We start from the raw sequence: 19488 nt of genomic DNA, 5'->3' as shown, positions 1-19488 counted from the left end.
GAGTGGGTATCTTCCATGGTAGTTGCTCATAAGAAGAGCTCAGATGAAATCAGAATATGCATTAAACCAAAAGACTTGAATAAGGCATTAAAGAGACCTCACCATCCTATGTGTACAGTCAAGGAGGTTGCCACCCTCATGCCAAGTGCCACTGTTTTTTTCTGTCTTGGATGCAAAGATTTCATTTTGGCAAGTAATGCTTGATCACAAATATTCACTACTGACTACATTCAGCACATCATTTAGTAGATACAGATTCCTCATAATGCCTTTTGGAATAAATTTCCTTGGTATGGTTAACTGTTTGGGCAAATTTATCCCTGACTTTAATGAGTTATCAAGACCTTTAAGAGAGCTGACATGCAAAAATCTTGCCTGGTCAAGGTTGGAACAACACCAGAGAGCATTTGATAACCTCAAACAGCAAATTGCCAACCTGCCTACACTGAAATATTATGATTTCCACAAACCAGTAGTTCTTTCCTGTGATGCTTCAAAGTTGGGTCTTGGTGCAGTTATTCTTCAAGAGGGCAGACAAGTTGCCTATGCATCTAGAACTCTTACCCAAACTGAAATGCAGTATGCTCAAATTGAGAAGGAACTTTTGGCAACTGTGTTCACATGTTCGAAGTTCCGTGATTATATTTATGGCCGAGCTATCCAAGTCGAAACTAATCATCAGTCTCTAGTCACTATTTTAAAGAAGGCTATGTATACAGCTCCAGGAAAACTACAAAAAATGATATTCAGATTACAAAAATACAACTTCAAAATGGTCTATACAAAAGACAAACTTCTTCATCTGACTGATACCTTATCCAGATCACCCAGAAATACCAGAAAACAGCTTGATGCAGACTATTTTAACTTTAATGTCATGGAAGTGTATAATTTTTCTACCATGAGACCTGATGAGCTGAGGGATTATATAAAGACTGATCCAGTTTTGCAGAAGCTCAACTACTTCATCAATGTTGGATGGCTGTCAAAGCAATCTTGTGTACCGTCAGAAGTGCAACCTTATTTTCCTTACAGAGATGAGATGTTGATAGAAGATGGTATAATTTTCAAAGGTTCCAAAGTTATTGTTTCTACTTCCTTACAACATGAATACATTCAGATTTTACATTGTGGCTACCCATGTAATGAACTACCAAAAGAAGGGCGAGAGGACAAGTGTTTTGGCCTTGTCTGTCAAAAGACATTGATAAAGTGTTTTCATCTTCTTCAGTATGCAATAGTACTAAACCACATTTGCAAAAAAAAAAACTTCAGCTAAGCCAGATTCCTGAACTATCTTAGTCAATAGTAGCCACTGACATATTTGAGTGGAACAGTCAGCATTATTTAGTGTTGGTAGACTCTTATTCAAACTGGTTTGAGATTGATTTGCTACCTAACCTAACCTCCAGTGCTGTTATTACTAAGTTAAAATGTGATTTCTCAGTCCATGGTAGTCCACACAAAGTTATTTCTGACAACAGTACAAAGTTTACCAGTCAATTATTTCGGAAATTTGCAAAAGAGTGGGACTTTATCCATGTTACTAGTGGTCCGGAATACCCACAGTCAAATGGCCTTGCTGAACATGCAGTACAGAGTGCAAATCAATTACTAGAGAGGTCAAATCATGACAGTACCGATATCTTCCTGAATTTACTTAATCTCAGAAATATACCCTGGGACAATCTACTTGGCTCGCCTGCACAGAGACTTCTATCTAGGCAAACCAGAGCAACCTTGCCTATCAGTTGTAGTTCGTTGGTGCCTAATGCTAAAACAACAGAGCAATCAAAGCCCAACTCTTTAAGAATCATTCGTTTCAAAAGTCCAGCTATGATAAAATGAGCAGATTTCTTTGTCTGTTGAAATAAGGAGAGACAGTGAGGATGCAAACGGTGAAAGGCTTTGATCAAATTGGTCAAGTGAGAGGCTTACGTGCCGAGCTGAGATCCTACTTAGTGGAATCTGAGGGTAAAGAATACATGAGAAACCGCAGGCATCTTATTCCAATGTCTGAATCGATATTGCAGCATTGTACCTGTGATACAGACTCTACATCTCAGAGCAACTCTGACAATATTCATACTGAAGAACATGTCTCAGTATGTATTCTCATTCCTGATGATGTCCAAGATGTCCACAAAGCTAAACATTCCTTGAAGACAGTCCCTGTTGCTAGATCCAATTCTGATTTTTATGTTACATGATCTGGTCTTATTTCTAGACCTAGTGTAAAATACACACCAACCTGGACATGATTGTTTTATGTGTGTTTAATTTTATATGATTGCATGTCAAAGAATTAGTTCTGTATAACTGCACGGCAAAGGATCATTTCTGTGTAATTGCATGTCAGTGAATGCTATAATTTGGTGTATGGCCTATTTCTCAAGGAGGGAGGATGTAGAACAGTGTGTGTGTTGTAACTTTAAGAAGCATTTCCAAGTGTAGGCAAATGCATATAAATAGTGAGCACGTGCAGGCAGCAGTGCCATTTTGAGAAAACAACCAGAGTGTTAACATGTATGAGTGTGGTAGTCGGTCTGTTTATAAGTTTATTTAAGTTTAAGTTACTAAGCCTTAATCCTGATGTGTTTTTGTGTAATAAAGCTGCTTGAACCAAACCCACGACTGTTTGTCTGTTTTAGCCTGACCGGACGAGTGACAGAAGTGGTTGATATCAGATGTGATTTTCTGTTGAATGCAAGCATGAGCAGGGGTGCAACTTCTCTTGGAACAAGGCTCAAAAGTTAGACATCTCTTCCCATTTGCTAGAGAAAATTACAGCTCTGCTGCACACACAGTTGGCTCTTGGCTCTGAAGTCCCCTGGATTTGGAGCTAGTTCCAGAGTGGTACCTGAGGCTAGTTTATTGACAGGAAGTTAGCAGAATCCACTGGTTGCTTCAGCCCACTTAGAAATTTACCACTCCCACTTCAGTTTTGAACTTCCTGTAATGTGAGCCCTCCAGAAAGGGCTGTCAGTTCTCCTTTGGATCTCAATGTGGTTGAGAAGCTTCAGCCTTGCTAAAATAACCTACCTTGGAAAACAGCATTATTGGTAGCCATTACATCAGTGATAAGATTGTCTAAATTGCAGATTGCAGTGTACAAGGAACCAGTTGTTGTGAGTGTTAGAACATGCCTAAGGTAGTCTCACAGTTCTCCATCAGATTGTACTACTATTTATTTTTTCCCCAGGGCATATAGTAAAGAGAAGAGGATCTTGCAATGTCTAAGCATCCTGAGGTAACTCAGGTATTAACCTGGACAGGACCAAGCAGGTCGGACAGACAGAGCAACTGTTTGCGGCATTTCTCCCAGGAAAGATGAGCAAACCTGTTACTAAGCAAGCTCTTGCCAAATGAACAATTAACTACATCCTGTTCTGTTACGAAAAAGATGTTAAAACCTTGCAGTGGCAGGAAATATGTCTCTACTTAAAGCGTTTTTGAGGTGGTCACTTGGACCTCCAACCACACCATTTTCAAGCACTATTTGTTTGACATACAGTCAAAGAGCAGGGCAGGATATGTTACTGCAGTACTGCGGGGCCTTGTCTGAAAAGTTTCCACTGCAAGAACTGTCTCTATTTTTCTACCTCCGTGAATACACAGAGCTTTGGGAATCTTTCTGTTGATCATAAATCCCCGTCATGACACTGTTCCATACAAAGAACATAACACAGTTTTGAGTCCAACCATAACAGCAACGGTATTTTTTTGCTGTCCTGAGGATATTAACTGATGGCTTTGTCAGAACCCAATAAGCCCATTCCTTCTAGTAGTACAGGAACCAGCATTCCCAGGCTAGATGAGAGCCCTATGTCCCATTTGTTCTTGCCTTGGAATCCCAGTTTTCTGTCTTTTCCCCAGTGACAGTCACATAGTAGAGAATGAACCATCTTGCTGGTCCTGGGAGACAGTCTGCCCTCTTTTCCTGGAAGCTGCCTCCCCAGTGGTTTCCCAAGTTCCCCAAGAATTCTGTTATAGAGATCCTCTTGGCTCCAGTACTTTATGCACTATGACTTAAGCTGGCTCGGCAGGCTCAAATGTCACTGGGTAAACATTTTGGTGAGCTAGTGTCTCCTCCCTCTGCAAAGGATGGGCCATCAGCAGCCGCTCACTCCTATTATTTCCACCCAGCTACTAAAGGTACCTGTGCTGCTATTTGTAATTGCGTTGCAAACTGCATAATCAGAGCTGTATCCCTCTATTCTACAAGCTCACCATAACAATAGTGGCTTGTGCTGGATCACAGTTGCAGTAGTAGTTGTAACGTGCCTTCTCCCAAGATGATGGATCATGCAATGGAGTTTTCCTTAGACTATGGCTGAGGTGAGAAGGAGAAGTAAAGGGTGATTGCTCATCTGTTATGGCGTCTGCAAATCTCACATTAAGTAACAAGCCTGCAGTGTGAACTCTACATGAGAAATCTGGAGCTCTCTGGTACTTCATTTTATCCTGTTAAAAAAAATGGAAAAAAGTAGAACATTTTCTCTACAGAGGGCATATCCTTTCTCCTTCACTGGTAAAAAAAGAAAAAAAAAAAAGATGGACAGTATAAAAATCAGACTTTTGATCTCTAAATAGAGACTATTTAAAGGAGATGTTTTTTTTAGTGGGAAACTAGCAGGATGTTTCAAAGCTTAAAAGTAGTAAAAGCTTTTTTCTTTGTTTGCTTGAGAATTACTGGAGAATGTATAACAGGGCATATTAATGTTTTAATATAGTCAGCTCACTTTTATGTTAATAAAGTGTTTACTAATAAAAATGTAACTCCAGATTTTAGTATTAATCTGATACAGTTAAGAAACATAATTTGATTTATTAATGTAAGGTTGTTATTATAGGCTAGAGTTGTTGCCTGTTCCTGAAATTTCATATTCAGATTCTGAATTTGCCCTTTCCATTTACTGGCAAATAAAATCAGTTTCACTTTTTTTTATTTATTTACCATAGGTGCTTAACAGGTTTTTCTGCATCATATGGCAGCAGTCAGGCTACTGTTTACTTTTTAGTAAGGCCTTTCATTTTTCATTATGAATTTAAAGATATTGTGAAAGTTCTGAACAAATATAACAACATATATGGTTCCTTATTAAAGTCTTTTTGATTAATTACATGTTTCATACTGTATTATTATGAAAGGCAAGATGTTTTGGGGTTTTAGGCCTAACATTATGTCTGATGTTGTCAGTCTTCATTTATCCTTGACCTTTGGGACTCTGTTCCAATCTTCGGAACTGGCTCTGCCTTTACACAGCTCATGCAAGCCAAAAACTCTCAAGCTAAGTTTCTGCCCACAATACCCCTCTCCAGATTACCTCAGATCTCATTTGCCACCCTTGTTGCAAGACGTATCAGCCAGATTCTCTCGTCAGCTAAGTACAATTTTCATAGTTTTTCATAGTTTTTTTTTTCTTTTTTTTTCTGCTGTATTATTACTTAGATATTTACATATATTCCTGTAGTTGAATTTCATTCTACCCGCTTTGTCTTATCTCTTTGTTTATCCCTCTGTCCTACACTTTGGTGTTGTCATCTATCATCACTGGTAGTTCTTCCCTTGTCCTTTGCTAGCTCTATCTCACTTCCTTTAAATGGGTGAGTGTGCTGTTTTTACTTACGGTATCGTTTGTCTACCATCGTTGGTAGTACTTTCCCTTTCCCTACTTTTTTTTGGTAATTCTAGCCTACCATTGTTGGTAGCCATTCCTTTCTTCTGTGTATGACCTTCCTTTTAGTGTGTGTGAGTGCTGTCTGTTGACAATTGTCTTCCTTAGTCAGCATGGCAGATAAATCCAAGGAGACAACCGGGTTTAAACAGTGCCAATGTTGTGGTGGGAAGATGCCAAACTCTGATGGGCATTCTTCTTGTGTGTATTGCTTAGGCCTGGTGCATCTTCAACAAGACTGTACAATTTGTCAAGTGTTCAGTCACTGGGCCCTCATAGAAAGGAAAAATAAATTGATAAGGTCTAACTAAATCTTCCTTTGAGGAGGCTCTGTTCGAGTCCAACACATCCTCACCTTCCTTCCCCCTCTTCTTCCTCTAAATCTGAGCTTGGACAGAAGAGGAGTCATTCGGTACTGGCATCCCCTTTAGCTCCAGCAGCCAAGAAACACAAACTTTTGGCTCCCAAACACCAGCAGAACCAAAGTCAAAAAAAGAAAATTACGGAACCAGCTTCCGCAACACCATCTGCCGTAACTATCTCAGTACCACAGGTCTCGGTGCCAGTCACCTTGATACAGACAGCTCTAACTTCTCCATTAGTACCGGCTCCACCTGTGATACTACCAGCAGTTTTGGAACCAATACCACCCCCGGTGCCAAAATCAAATATCAGTATACCCAGGACAAGATATTCCCCGTCAATTGACCCCTTTGTGGGACAGCTCCCAAGTCCATTCCTGGACAAACTGGAATCTCCCTCAGGCTTCTCCGTCTTTTCCTCCAGGACTCTGAAGTCAATGTCGTGAGATTGGTGGATCTGCTCCTAGTGGGTAGGGGTCTTTTTGTCTCTTCACAGGCTCCGATCCCTTCTGAAGATGGTGCTTTCTCTCCCAGGACTCCACCAAACTTACCTCCTCTGAGAGCATAGAGCTTACAACTCTGATCCCTCCAGATGTTTATCGTGTTACACTGCTGCAGTCATTACACTTGGGTTATCCTGCCATCAGGCAGTTCCCCAGTCGGCCTGAGTTCCAAAGTCTTGGTCCAGTGTCGGTTGCTGTCACCTCCTCCCTGACGTCAATGCAACAGGGGTATATAAGATGCAGCCGATGCCATTTTATTCTGTCTTTCTTGCCGCGCGGTTCCCTAAGCAAAAGCAGTTTGCAAGTGTCGGTCGGCCAACTGCTGAGATTTTCATTCCGAATCCAGAACCGAAGTCTTCTACAAAGCTAAGTACCCCATTGGGGAAATTTTTTCTTGCCTCAGACCGATGTCAGTAAAAGTTAATAACTGTATTTGTTGTGGGAAGCAAATGCCTCATAAGGATTTCCATTCCTATTGTATCCCATGCCTAGGCCCAGACCGCAACGTCACTGGTTGTCGGTTTTGTGCTAGGTTTAACAAGCGCACTATTAAACGTCGGTTTGATTTTGCCCGACATTATTTTGGCAGAAAATTCAATTACACCATGCTGTCGGAACTTCCGACGACCGGAATACATAAAAAGCACAACGACAAGGACAGGCATCTGAGGCCTAAAACTGACGACGAGGCCTCTTCTAGGCCGGTCGCCGGTTCTCCGGTTTTTAGCGAGGCACCTTCGCAGCCCCTGACAACCGCTTCTGCAGAACCACAGGCCGCCTCCGACTCCCACGTGAAGCTGGCTGGGCCTTCAGATGCACAAGTATTTCAGCCTACCGAAGCTAACCCTTCAGAGGGAACCGAAGTAGCTGAGCAATCCACAGCTTCAGGGGGTGTTTTCAGACCTACTCAGTTAAGCATTAAACCCTCTGCTAAGTCTAAGCCTCCCTTAAAAACAAAGAAATAAATACAGCATTCTCCAGAACAGGCCTCCATGCCTAAGAAACAAATGCTCAAAATGGCCGAAGACCTTATCACCCTGATCAGGGGGTCCCATCCCCCTCCTGATAAAAGGCCCAGACAGGATGCAGACTATGACTCATCCAACCAGGTGTCCATTTCTTCAGATTCATCCTCAGACCTAGGATATTCTTTACCCCCTTATGAGGATTCTGATGCTGAGGAATCAATTCCATCAGACTCTCCGCCTGAGGACTACTCCTTTGGGGAAACCTTACATACCATGAGGGAGCATTTCCATTGGGAAGGCCAGGATTACTCAGAATCCAAGAAAAGGCTCAGAGACTTCCTTTTATTACCTCAACACAGACCCCTTGCTATTCTGCCAGTGTTAGACATTGTGGATGATGTATATACTTAATCCAGCTTAAATCCTGACTCCTTACCTTTAGCCCCAGTTAAACCTGACAGATATTACAGAGTCCCTGACTCACACAAATTCCTGTATAAAAGCCCTGTTGCTGACCCTGAAACTATTTCTCAGGGACCCAAAGGGATTAAGGCCTCATCAGCAAAAAAAACAGTTCCCTCTGACGGAGATTCCAGAGCATTAGACAGATGGAGAAAGAAAGTATATACGTCTGCAACTTTAGCAATGAGAGCCTTAAATTGCCAGTTTCACATGCTAAAATATCAGCAATTTTTGATGTCTCAGTTGAAACAAAAAATGCTTCCAGATTCAGATCCTCCTAATTTTAAAGAAATGCAGGATTTATTGCATGCAGCAGAGCAAGTGGGAAAACATACTTTGCAATGAGGTTTTTATTCTTTAGAGGCCTCCTGTAGAGCAGCAGATACAGGCTCTGTCATTAGAAGGCATGCTTGGCTAAAAGAACATACGTTACCAGATCATGTTAAAGCAAAATTATTGGATGTATCTTTGCAGCGGGATGTGTTATTTGGAGTTAAAGCAGAAGAGGTATTAAAGAAGATGGAGGATAAGGCAAAATCTATGCAAACGGTGAAGGATTTCTTACAGGTTCAGCCTCCTCGATATAGCAGAAATTGGCCAACAAAGAATTGGTCCTTTCCAGTTACAGACAGACCTCAAAGGGGCAGATACAGACGTCCAAGATGTAGAGGTCAACCACAAGGTCCTTACAGGCCTTGACAATGGGGTGCACCGGGCCAGAAGGAAGGGGAAGACAGGCCCCAACCATATAAAAAGCAGCCTCAATTACTTCCCACTACAGCTGCCAAACAGCTCTTTCTTGGCAGCCCCCTTAGGAGGAAAACTGGCACTTTTCTATCACAATTGGCATTGGATCACCAAAGACAAATGGGTTCTCAACATTGTATCTCAAGGTTACAGGTTCCACTTTCACACTCTGCCAAGGTTAAAAGGAATGCCAAATTTGCCACCAAATCAATGGGCAGAGGCTCAAAAACAAATTACAGCACTCATGGACATGAGAGCTATAAAAGGTACCACCACAGGAGCAAGGACAAGGATTTTACTCAAGACTCTTTCTGGTTCCCAGAAAGGACAAAGCCTGGAGGCCCATTCTGGATCTTTCTTCTCTAAACACTTACCTGGATGTTCTGAAATTCAAAATGTTGACACTACAGCAGCTTCTTCCCATGCTGGGCAAGAAAGCTTGGCTCATGACCTTGGACCTCAAGGAGGCATACCTGCATGTCCCTATCAGACAAAACTGCAGAAGATACCTCAGATTCATAGCTGGTTCAATGCACTATCAATTCTCTGCACTGCCCTTTGGCTTATCTACTGTGCCCAGGGTCTTCACAAAGTGCCTGGCACCAGTAATTGCATTTTTCAGACAGAAAGGAATTCAAATTTATCCGTACCTGGGCGACTGCCTGATTCAAGCAGAGAGCAAGGACATTCATCTAAAGCATCTGGCGTACGTAAAAAAGTTATTAAGTTGCCTGGGGTACACAGTAAACGAAAAGAAATCAAAACTAGTTCCCTCACAAGAGATAATATTCCTGGGTGCCAGCTTGAACACAACGGCCCAGATGGCTTATCTCATGCCAGACAAGCAAGGACAACTGACTCAATACTTTCAATTGATGGCAACAAAGACCCAACTCCCTGCAAGAAAAATTCTGCAGGCCTTGGGTTACATGGCATCTTGCATACTACTAATTCCATATGCCAGACTGCATATGAGGAAACTACAATGGTACCTAAAGAGTGTATGGTCTCAACACTGTCAAAGTTTGGAAACAGTTATACCACTAATTCCTTGCCTTCAACAGGAGTTTCGATGGTGGGCTCAAGCTTGTCACCTCAACAAGGGACAGCCTTTCACTCAACCCACAGCCAGGCAAACACTGACAACAGATGCATCGGATTACGCCTGGGGAGCACACATGGCAGGAAAATGTATTAAGGGCGAGTGGCCCGCAGAACAAAGGCATCTTCACATCAATCAAAAAGAGATGCTAGCTGTACAAAATGCCCTTATAGCTTTCAAGGACCTGCTGCATCCAGGACAACTATTACTAAAGACAGACAACACCACAGTTATGTGGTACATAAACAAGCAAGGGGGCACACACTCCTACCCCCTCTGCAGACAAGCCATGACTTGTGGAACACAGCTCTAGACTACCAAGTTCATCTGCAAGCGCAATTCCTGCCAGGAGAGAAAAACACACTGGCAGACGACTTAAGCAGAAACATCATGGATCCCCACGAATGGGAATTGAATCTACAAATATTCAGAATGGTAACACAGAAATGGTGGAGCCCGGACATAGATCTATTTGCATCCCCAATGAATTGCCAGCTACAGAAATTCTGCACAAGGAGTTACCATCCAAAAGCATGGAAAGTGGATGCCCTCTCATTCAGCTGGAAAAACCTATAAGTATATGCTTTCCCTCCTCTACCTCTCCTTCCAAAGGTACTCATAAAAGCCAGGCAAGAAGAGCCAACGATGATCCTGATTGCACCAGACTGGCCACGCCAGCACTGGTACCCAATCTTAAAGAACTTAGCACAAGAACCACCCTGGATTTTGCCTCAAATCCCACATCTGCTGACTCAGCACAACAATCAGATACTTCACAGCCAGCTAAAGACCTTAAACCTAGCTGCATGGAAAATTCCTTAGTCAAGCAAGCAATGCCTTTCTCCAAAGCTGTTATGGATGTCATTCTGGAGGCCAGAAGGCCTAGTACCAGGAAAGCCTATTTGGATAAATGGAAGAGATTCTGTGCCTGGAACCAGGCTCACAGCCTTGACCCTCTTGTCCCAAACTTTCCTCAGATACTACAATATTTAACTGAGATGCTGGACAAGGGCCTCTCCTTTTCATCCATCAAGATCCACGCCTCTGCCATTCTGCTCATTACAACACGGATCCACCAATTTTCTCTAATCCTTTGCTAAAACAGTACCTCAGAGGGGCTAAAAACATAAGACCGCCCCGTAGAGCACCTACTCCAACTTGGGACCTCAACTTTGTTTTGGAAAAATTAACTTTACCTCCGTTTGAGCCAGCTAACACAGCAGAATTAAAATATATCTCTTGGAAAACTGCTCTGCTACTGGCAATAACATCAGCACGAAGAGTTTCAGAATTACAGGTACTAATGGCAATGGAACCTTTCCTCATTTTCCACTAGGACAGGGTGTCTTTAAGAACTAACCCTACATTTATGCCAAAGGTGGTATCAAGTGTGGCTCTAAACCAAACTATTAACTTGCCAACTTTTTATCCAAAACCACAGAATAATGGGGAGAGACTACTGCATTATTTGGACATTCACAGGCAGTTACGCTTCTACTTGGACAAAACCAAAGCTTTCAGAAAATTTGAGCAATTATTGGTAGCATATGCTGCAGGAGCACAGGGAAAAGCCATTTTCAAAACAGACTATTTCAAAATTTATAGGACATTGTATACGTTTCTGCTATACACACCATGGGAAACCTGTACCTAGCAGCATTAGATCTCACTCCACCAGGGCAACAGCCACTTCAACTGCCCACCTCAGAGGAGTACCTACCAAGAATATTTTGGAAGCAGCAACATGGAATTCTGTGCATACCTTCACCAAGCATTACCATTTGCCTTTATACACCAAATCCAGAGCTGGCTTCACCACTGCTGTGCTGCAGGGCCTTATAGCCACCCCTAATGCCTTATAGAACCAGCCACCCTACCTCAGCTTTGGGATTCCACCCAAGTGTAATGACTGCAGCAGTGTAACACGATGAACATAGTACAGTTTTGTACCTATCAGAAGCAACGGACTCCCAGGGCTGTTGCTCCACTGCCGGATCTGAGGGTCTTGAATCAGCCGTGTTTTTTATTTGGGATCATCCTCGACTCTCTGAGCTTTGGCTGACATGGGCCCTTCCCCTGCTTCAAGGTTAGGGTTCTGGGAATGAGCTGAGACCACAGTTCCAAGGTTGTCCTTCTCATTTTCGGCTGTCTTCCCTCTTCAGGGTTCCTGCCTTCCAGGTTATGGAGGGGGCATTGGCCTCTGCAGGTTTGCAGCTGACCTTCCCATATCAGAGTATTATCCTGGGACTCCCTCTCACCCAGTACTACCACCAACTTCCACTCCCTGGCAGCGAGCACCAAAGCTGCAGGATACCCCTGTGCAGGGCCCCTCTTCTTCCAAGTCCTCCTCAGAGATTCCCACTGAGGAGACACCTCAAAAAAAGACACGTAAGAGGAAACACTTAGATCCCCCTGAAGAATCTGTCAGAGAAGACACGAACTTCAGTGATGGGGAGGGTTCCCCATGGTCACTGCCAGAAGATGTCTCTTTTGGGGACATTTTAGAAATACAGAAACTAAGGGATAACTGGAAGCCCAAAGACCCTACCTCTGAGGACTCAGTATACCTGCAAGCTTTTGATACTCGCACATCTATTTCTTGGGTGATCCCCCCCTGCTGATGATCTTATTAAATTGATCTCACAGCAGGCTTGGAAGGCCCCTGACTACATAGAACCAATCCCCAGGAGATCAGACAAAATTCTTTCAGCTCCAGAGGACCACCAGTATTGGGCTAAGGGGTTAGCAGTAGATGCCATGATGGTTATGGCAGCCACCGAAAAGGAACTGGAGGAAGAGAGTTTCACTGTTCATCCCCCTAATCGAGAGTCTACGGTGATGGACAGATTCAGAAAGCGAGTATATACATAATTGACCTTTGCCTTAAGGTCCTTGAATTTTATGGCACACTTAACTCCTTGACCAGATCCCTCTGGATCCCAGTAATCAGATACCCTTACTGGAGCTGTGTCTGAGGAAGTCCAAGATAAAGTGGCCTCCCAGCTGGCTGTCCTGGAGTCTATTTCCAAATCGTCAATAAGGCTCATCAACCATACAGCCGAAGGGACAAATAGGGCAATGGGTTCTGGCATTGCCATAAGGTGACATGCCTGGATGTGCTTGTGTGAGTTTGCTGAGCCATTTAAGTCTTCTTTCTTCAATGCTGCTTTTGACAGATCTTCCTTGTTTGGCCCCAAAGTTAGAGAAACATTAGCAAGGTGCGAGAAAGATAGAAAGATCCTATCTACAGAGGACATATGTTTTTCTGCTCCCCAACGGTCCTACTGTAGGAACCAGTGGAGTAGGAAGATGTGGCTCAAAAAATCCCAAGGGCCTTTTTAGGGCACACATGGAGGTGGCTCCCCTCAGGGCAGAGTGGAGGAGCTCAAATGGAAAACGCCGACCCCACAGCAGAGATGGCCTACAAAATCAGGGTTCCAGAGATTCTTTCTTTGAAGAAACCCCAACAGCACTCCTGAAAGGGGCCTGATTGCTTAACTCTGGAAGCTGTTGGTGTAAGATTCTCTTTGCACTCGAGAGCCAGGCAGCAGATAACTTCAGATACTTGGGTGAAAAGGATCACTGGCAGAGGTTACACATTCCCTTTACTCTCATTCTAAGACCAAGAAGAACATGCTGCAATGTTCCATCCAGTCAGAGGGCTCAAGCAGCTCTGGAAGTTCAAAAGCTGCTAGAAAAAGAGTCATCCAACAAGTCCCACCAGACCAGGTAGGATCTGGATTTTACTCAAGGTTTTTTTTGGTGCCAAAAAAGAGAGGAGACTTGAGACAATTTTAGATCTCAGCCTTCTGAACAAGTTTGTTCAGCCAGCAAAATTCCGGATGGTCATGGTACAATCTATCCTACCCTTCTTAGAGGAAGATGATTGGATGTGCTGTATAGATCTTCAGGACGTGTATTACTACATAAAAATGGACAAACACTCCAGAATGTTCTTCTCTTTCAGCTAGAAGCCAGTCATTTTCAGTTCAGAGTGCTGCCCTTTGGCTTCACTACAGTCCCCAGGGTGTTCACCAAGTGTTTGGCAGCAGTGACAGCTCACTTGAGACTGCACAGATTCCAGGTGTTTTCTTATCTAGACAACTGGCTCATCACTGCTCCCACAAGGCATCTACTGCTTCAAGCAACAGATTTCGTTCTATGCCTGTTTCCTCACCTGGGCATTACAGTGAATCAATCAAAATCTCAACAATGTTCATCTCAAGATCTAGAGTTCATAGGAGCATGTCTAAATACCATCTCTTGTACAGCTTACCTTCCAATACACAGGCTACAGAAGATAAGATCCCAAGTACAAGTCATTCTCTTCAACGACAAGGCACCTGCACTTTTAGTTCTTCAAGCTTTAGGGTCCATGGCAGCAGCCATTATCTTAGTTCCACTAGCAAGATTTTATGTGAGGCTGCTATAGTGGCTTTTAGCATCCCAGTGGTCCATCCTGACCCATCCAGTGATGCATCCAAATTTAATCACCAGTCTTCGCAAAAAGAACTTATCCTGATGGATGGAATTCAAGGAGATCTTCTTAGGCCGCCCCCTTGATCTATGTCAGCCCAAGGCTGTAGTGACCATGGACGGCTCCCAGATGAGGTGGGGAGGGCATTATATGGGCAGAACAGTCCAAGGCACTTGGTGCCAGATAGAGACCAATTTGCATATCAACATTCTGGAATAGAGGGCAGTGCTATTAATGTTGTGAGCCTTCCAAAATGCCCTTCCCCCAAGAGCAATTGCGATTCAATCAGACAATGTGTCAGTAGTCTGGTACATCAACAAACAAGGTGGAACCAACTGTTACCCTTTGCTTCAAGAAGTTCTCAGAATGTGGCACTGGGCAATTTCTTCCAACCATTTTCTGATAGAAATGCATGTTCCTGGGGAGCTCAGATGTGATAGTGGACAAGCTGAGCAAGTGCATTATCTTGCCTCACAAGTGGTCTCTCAATTCTAAAGTGGCAGAGGAGATTTTCCATCGCTGGGGCCCGCCTTGCTGCAACCTGTTTGCATCTCCCATAAACAACAAGTGCAGCAGCTACTTCACCCTAATTCTCCTGCAGGGGGAGTCCCTGAGAGATGCTCTCCTTTATGATTGGTCCTCTGGTCTACTTTATGCCTTTCCCCCTTCCCACTGATTCCTCTCTTCTTAAAGAAAGCCAGCAGGTTGAGAAGCAAGGTGACCCTAATTGCATCCTTTTGGTCTTGATAAGTCTGGTTCCCCTTTATGTGGCCTCATCTAATTCCCCGTTCATGGAGTCTAGACCCAGTTCCAGATCTTCTGTCTCATCCACAGGGACTGGTGCACCCCAATCTTCAGAACGTCAAGCTTATAGCTTAGCTCCTCCAATTCCATTAGTCACCAGGCAGAATAATTTACCTTCTCCAGTCCAAAAAATGTTACTGGCATCCCATAGACCTTCCACCAGGAAATTTTACCACAGTAAGTGGAAAAGATTTTCTATTTGGGTACACAATAATGATCTTAACCCCTTCTCTACTCCAGTTGAAAAGGTATTAGAATTTTTAGCTATGCTTTTTGAACAAGTAGCCTCTGCTTCTACTATTAAGGTCCAACTAGCTGCTATTTCCAATTTCCACAATGGCTTTGAGACCATTTGCTAATTTCCCATAGACTGTGTAAAGTGTTCATGAAAGGAACCTTGTGGTTGAAACTACCGTATAAGGACCTTCCTTTCTCCTTGGAATCTGACAGTAGTTCTGCAGTCTTTGGTCCTTTCCCCCTTTGAACTGGCGGCTAACTGTCACTTGAAGTTTCTTTGATAGAAGACCATTTTTCTGATAACAGTTACCTCCGCTGGAAGAATTTCCAAAATACAAGCACTATCTTCAAAACTCCCATACTTGATTTTTCATAAGGATAGGGTTTCACTAAGAATCAACCCTTCTTTTTTTTTCCTAAGGTGGTCTCAGAAATGTAATATTAATCATACTGTTGACTTAACTGTTTTCTTTCCAAATTTTTCCAAGAAAGGTCACTATTGCTTACATTTGCTGGATATTCACAGGCAATTACATTTCTACCTCAGCAGGACTAAAAAGTTTAGAAAATCGGACCAGTTATTTGTCTCTTTCTCCGGTCCATCACTGGAGAAATACATTTCAAAAGTCACCTTGTCAAGGTGGTTAACAGACTGTATCATTTTCATCTACCATAAAAAGATTCTCCAATTACCAGCGCCAGTAAGAGTGCATTCTACTAGGGCAGTAGCCACGTCTGCTGTTTTCCATTCCAAGGCTTTCATGGATGAAATATGTGCAGCAACCTGGGCTACTCTGCATACCTTTATCAATCATTACAAATTGGATCTGGTCTCCAGGGGAAGAGTATCCTTTGGCTGTATGGTTCTCAGGAATATCCTTCCATAAGGCCACCCAAGATCTAAAATAGCTGGGGACTATATCCCAAAGGTCAAGGATAAATGAAGATGGACACATCAGATTAAGAAGTTATTTACTTACCATAACATTCCATCTGTGGTGTCGATCTTCATTTATCCTTGGCACCCCACCTTCCTTCTCCCTCCTTCAGACTGTTTGGAGGATCGGACACTTGTCCTGGTAACTTTATCAAGTTTAACCGTGGACATAGCCTCTACCGTTCCATATACATATTCTTCTGTCCTCCTGTGTAGCTGCAAACTCGATCTGAGGTAATCTGGAGAGAGGTATTGGTGGGTAGAGACTTAGCTTGAGAGTGTTTGGCTTGTGCAAGCTGTGTAATGGCTGAGCCAGTTCTGAAGATCGGAACCAAATCCAAAAAATCAAGGATAAATGAAGATCGACAACACTGATGAAACATTATGGTAAGAACATAATTTCTTAATTTTCATTACTTACTGTGAATACATGAACTCTATTTTTACTTATTGTGAATACATGAACTCTATTTTTATGTAGCTTAAGCATGCTTCTGTACCATGGGTACTTATCCCTGCTGGGGACTTTAGTGTGACTCACCAGAGAGTGGAACAGTACAATATATATATATATATATATATATATATATATATATATATATATATATATATATATATATATTAGACAACCTCAAGCCAACCTACATCAATGCCTAGCAAGTATAAGACCTGTGTTGGTTCTTATCATTCTTTTCACAAATTTTGGTTGAGAACACATACTTTAGGGTAAGTAAATCCATTTCTCGTGGCTTCCTGTTACACTGACCTCTCCTAGAAGGCCTGCTGTCATGCTAAGTGTGTCTACATGAAACATGAAGCTGTACTTTACTGGGGTGTCAGAATTGCCAGTACTTCCCATTCTGTTATGTACCTTGCATTAACTGAGCATTTTTGAGAGGATCACCTGTATGGTAATATTTCCATTACTTTGAGACTTCTTATTACAAGTGATAGGTTGGTCTTAACAACCCAGCTCATTGTCTTTGTACCACCAAGAGAGCTTGTTAAGGTTCCTAAAGTAAGGTTAAATTCTTTCAGAGTAAGATAGTTTTGCTTTGCAGAGCCAATGTTGTACAGCTCTCTGCAGCAGTAGTTAAAAGATTGTGACAAGGTTGTGGCATTTAAAATCCAGTGCAAAACGTGTTATTTTTACAAAACTCTTTATCACTCCTCATTAATCTGTTGGCAAATCAGTTCATTGCCTGAAGTCTTTCAGCAGTTTGTCCAACTGCATGCACTTTAAGTTTTTGTTTAGTTTAGTTTTTAAGTTAAACAGTTTCTGTTGTAATGTGCATCTCACAGGTAGTACAATACAATTAAAGCTCCTGGCTGATTAACATATTTTGAAATGTATGCATTAATGCTACATTTCCCTACTGAAAGTTCTTCTCTTTTAATGATGCATGAATATGGAAGCTGTAGTTTACAAATAGGAAATAACAGTTATAGTTGGTTTTGGGCATCTGTACATTCTCCTTTTTATAACATTTGGTGTTTCAGGATGAAAAGGATGAAAATGGCTTAGTTATAGGCAACTTCAGTGAGCTGTATGTGGTGTTGTGTTTATGAACAAAACCCTAACTGTTATTATACCAAGTTTTTATTTAAGTATGTATGTATATTTGTTTCATGAAAGTATTAATACAGTTGAATTAAACAAAATCTAGTAAAAACATAATGCACTCTAACACTCTGTCCAAAATGCCTATGCATCATCGGATTCATCCATGACATCATTCCCCTCTCCTTGCATTCTTTCCAGAGCTTATTATTTAATAGAATTGTGTGAGTCAGAAGTGATGACACCACCTATGTCCGTATAATTGTGCAGACTTAATAATAATAGTTGGCCTTATTGTTTAATGATACCCTTCTTGCTAATGTGCTTTGATATGAGATTTTGGCTTTATTTTTCTGTAACTCTGCAGTAGAGAAATGTCATGTTAGTTGCATTAGAATGGTATATTTATGCTTCTGTGAATGGGCATAGAACATCTCCTGCTGTTCCCCAAATACAAACACCCACCCCCCACCCCTACACACAAATTTTTAGATAAACTAGAGAACAGAACTGGGGGAAAAACACAGACTACTAGTTGTACTGAGTTTGTAAGGTAAAATTAATTAGAAGTCAGAATTAAGGATAATTTTTCCTGAAGTGCATTTTCTGGTTCTTTTTTTTATTACTTTTTTTGGTTTAGCACTGTAACTGAACACTGCTGTAGACAATTTACTGCTTAGTGTATGCCTTGATTTTTAATGTTCAGGATATCTGAGCTTGGAGTGTCAGATGAAAACGATATAAACTGGGACCTCATGGCTGAAGGGTGGAGTAGCGTTCGTTCCCCACAGTGGCTTCGAAGTAAATGGTGGACCATCAAACGGCAAATCACCAACCATAAAGAAGTATCATTCCATGGTAATAAGTGCTGCCCAGTTTAATTGATTACTTTTTATTCTTAACATTAATTATTTTGAATAATTACAGTAAAGAAGATAAATAATGACTGAAAAATGTGGACCAAAGTTCCCATGGAAAATTACATTTAATATTAAAGATTTTGTCTTGTTTTGAGAATTGTTAATTATACTTGAAATAAGAATATTGTACTTACAGATACTATTATAAATTGATGCAAATTGTTTGCTGTAAGTATCCATGAAGCTTTGCTGTTAGTGCATGTATAGTTGTATTTTATAGGTTATATTCTGGTTGTTTTATTCTTCCTCGTCATTATAAAATGATTTCTTTGGAAAATGCTGCTTAACTGAAATCATCAAGTTATAAAACTTTCATATCATCAAAAATTAGTATTTTGAAGTGACGCCGAGAAAAAGCAGTATAATAAAGGGAGTAATTAAAGTTAAATTCTGCAAAATAAATGTACAAAACAGTTTTCTGAATACATTAAATAGAAAAAGTACTTGAGAAACATTTAGCTGTGTTTATGTCAACATTGTTGTTGTCCATTTAACACTAAAAAAAGTGCAATGATTTGCATTTGGTAAGTAAACCCTAACTCCAGTTTGTAGTACAGATAACACAAAACTCCAAAATGTGAAAGTAGTGAGACACCTGGGTACTCTGGTGGATTTCTCCCTTATGTTCTACTATTATGTTGACCAGTGGAGAGAAAATCCGTTTATCTCACCCAGCTCAAAGCAAAAGTTATCTCCCACCAATCAAAATAATTCCTCAACTCATTGTATT

The 19488-nt window shown here is 41.7% G+C and overlaps 1 protein-coding gene across 3 annotated transcripts in view; it reads left to right on the top strand.

The window, feature by feature from the left end:
• Positions 1 to 19488, top strand: part of DMTF1 (cyclin D binding myb like transcription factor 1) — an 884631-nt gene that overhangs the window by 513891 nt on the left and 351252 nt on the right. For all 3 annotated transcript variants that reach the window (XM_044088345.1, XM_044088344.1, XR_006366980.1), the window contains exon 11: positions 18545 to 18696. In XM_044088345.1, the coding sequence (XP_043944280.1) occupies positions 18545 to 18696 (152 nt within the window). The remainder of the gene's footprint in view (positions 1 to 18544; positions 18697 to 19488) is intronic.

The sequence above is a fragment of the Protopterus annectens genome, chromosome 11.part0 (genome assembly GCF_019279795.1).
Source record: "Protopterus annectens isolate FY-2018-M chromosome 11.part0, PAN1.0, whole genome shotgun sequence".
Classification (NCBI taxonomy): domain Eukaryota; kingdom Metazoa; phylum Chordata; order Ceratodontiformes; family Protopteridae; genus Protopterus; species Protopterus annectens.
This window is presented reverse-complemented; position numbering and strand designations above follow the sequence as displayed.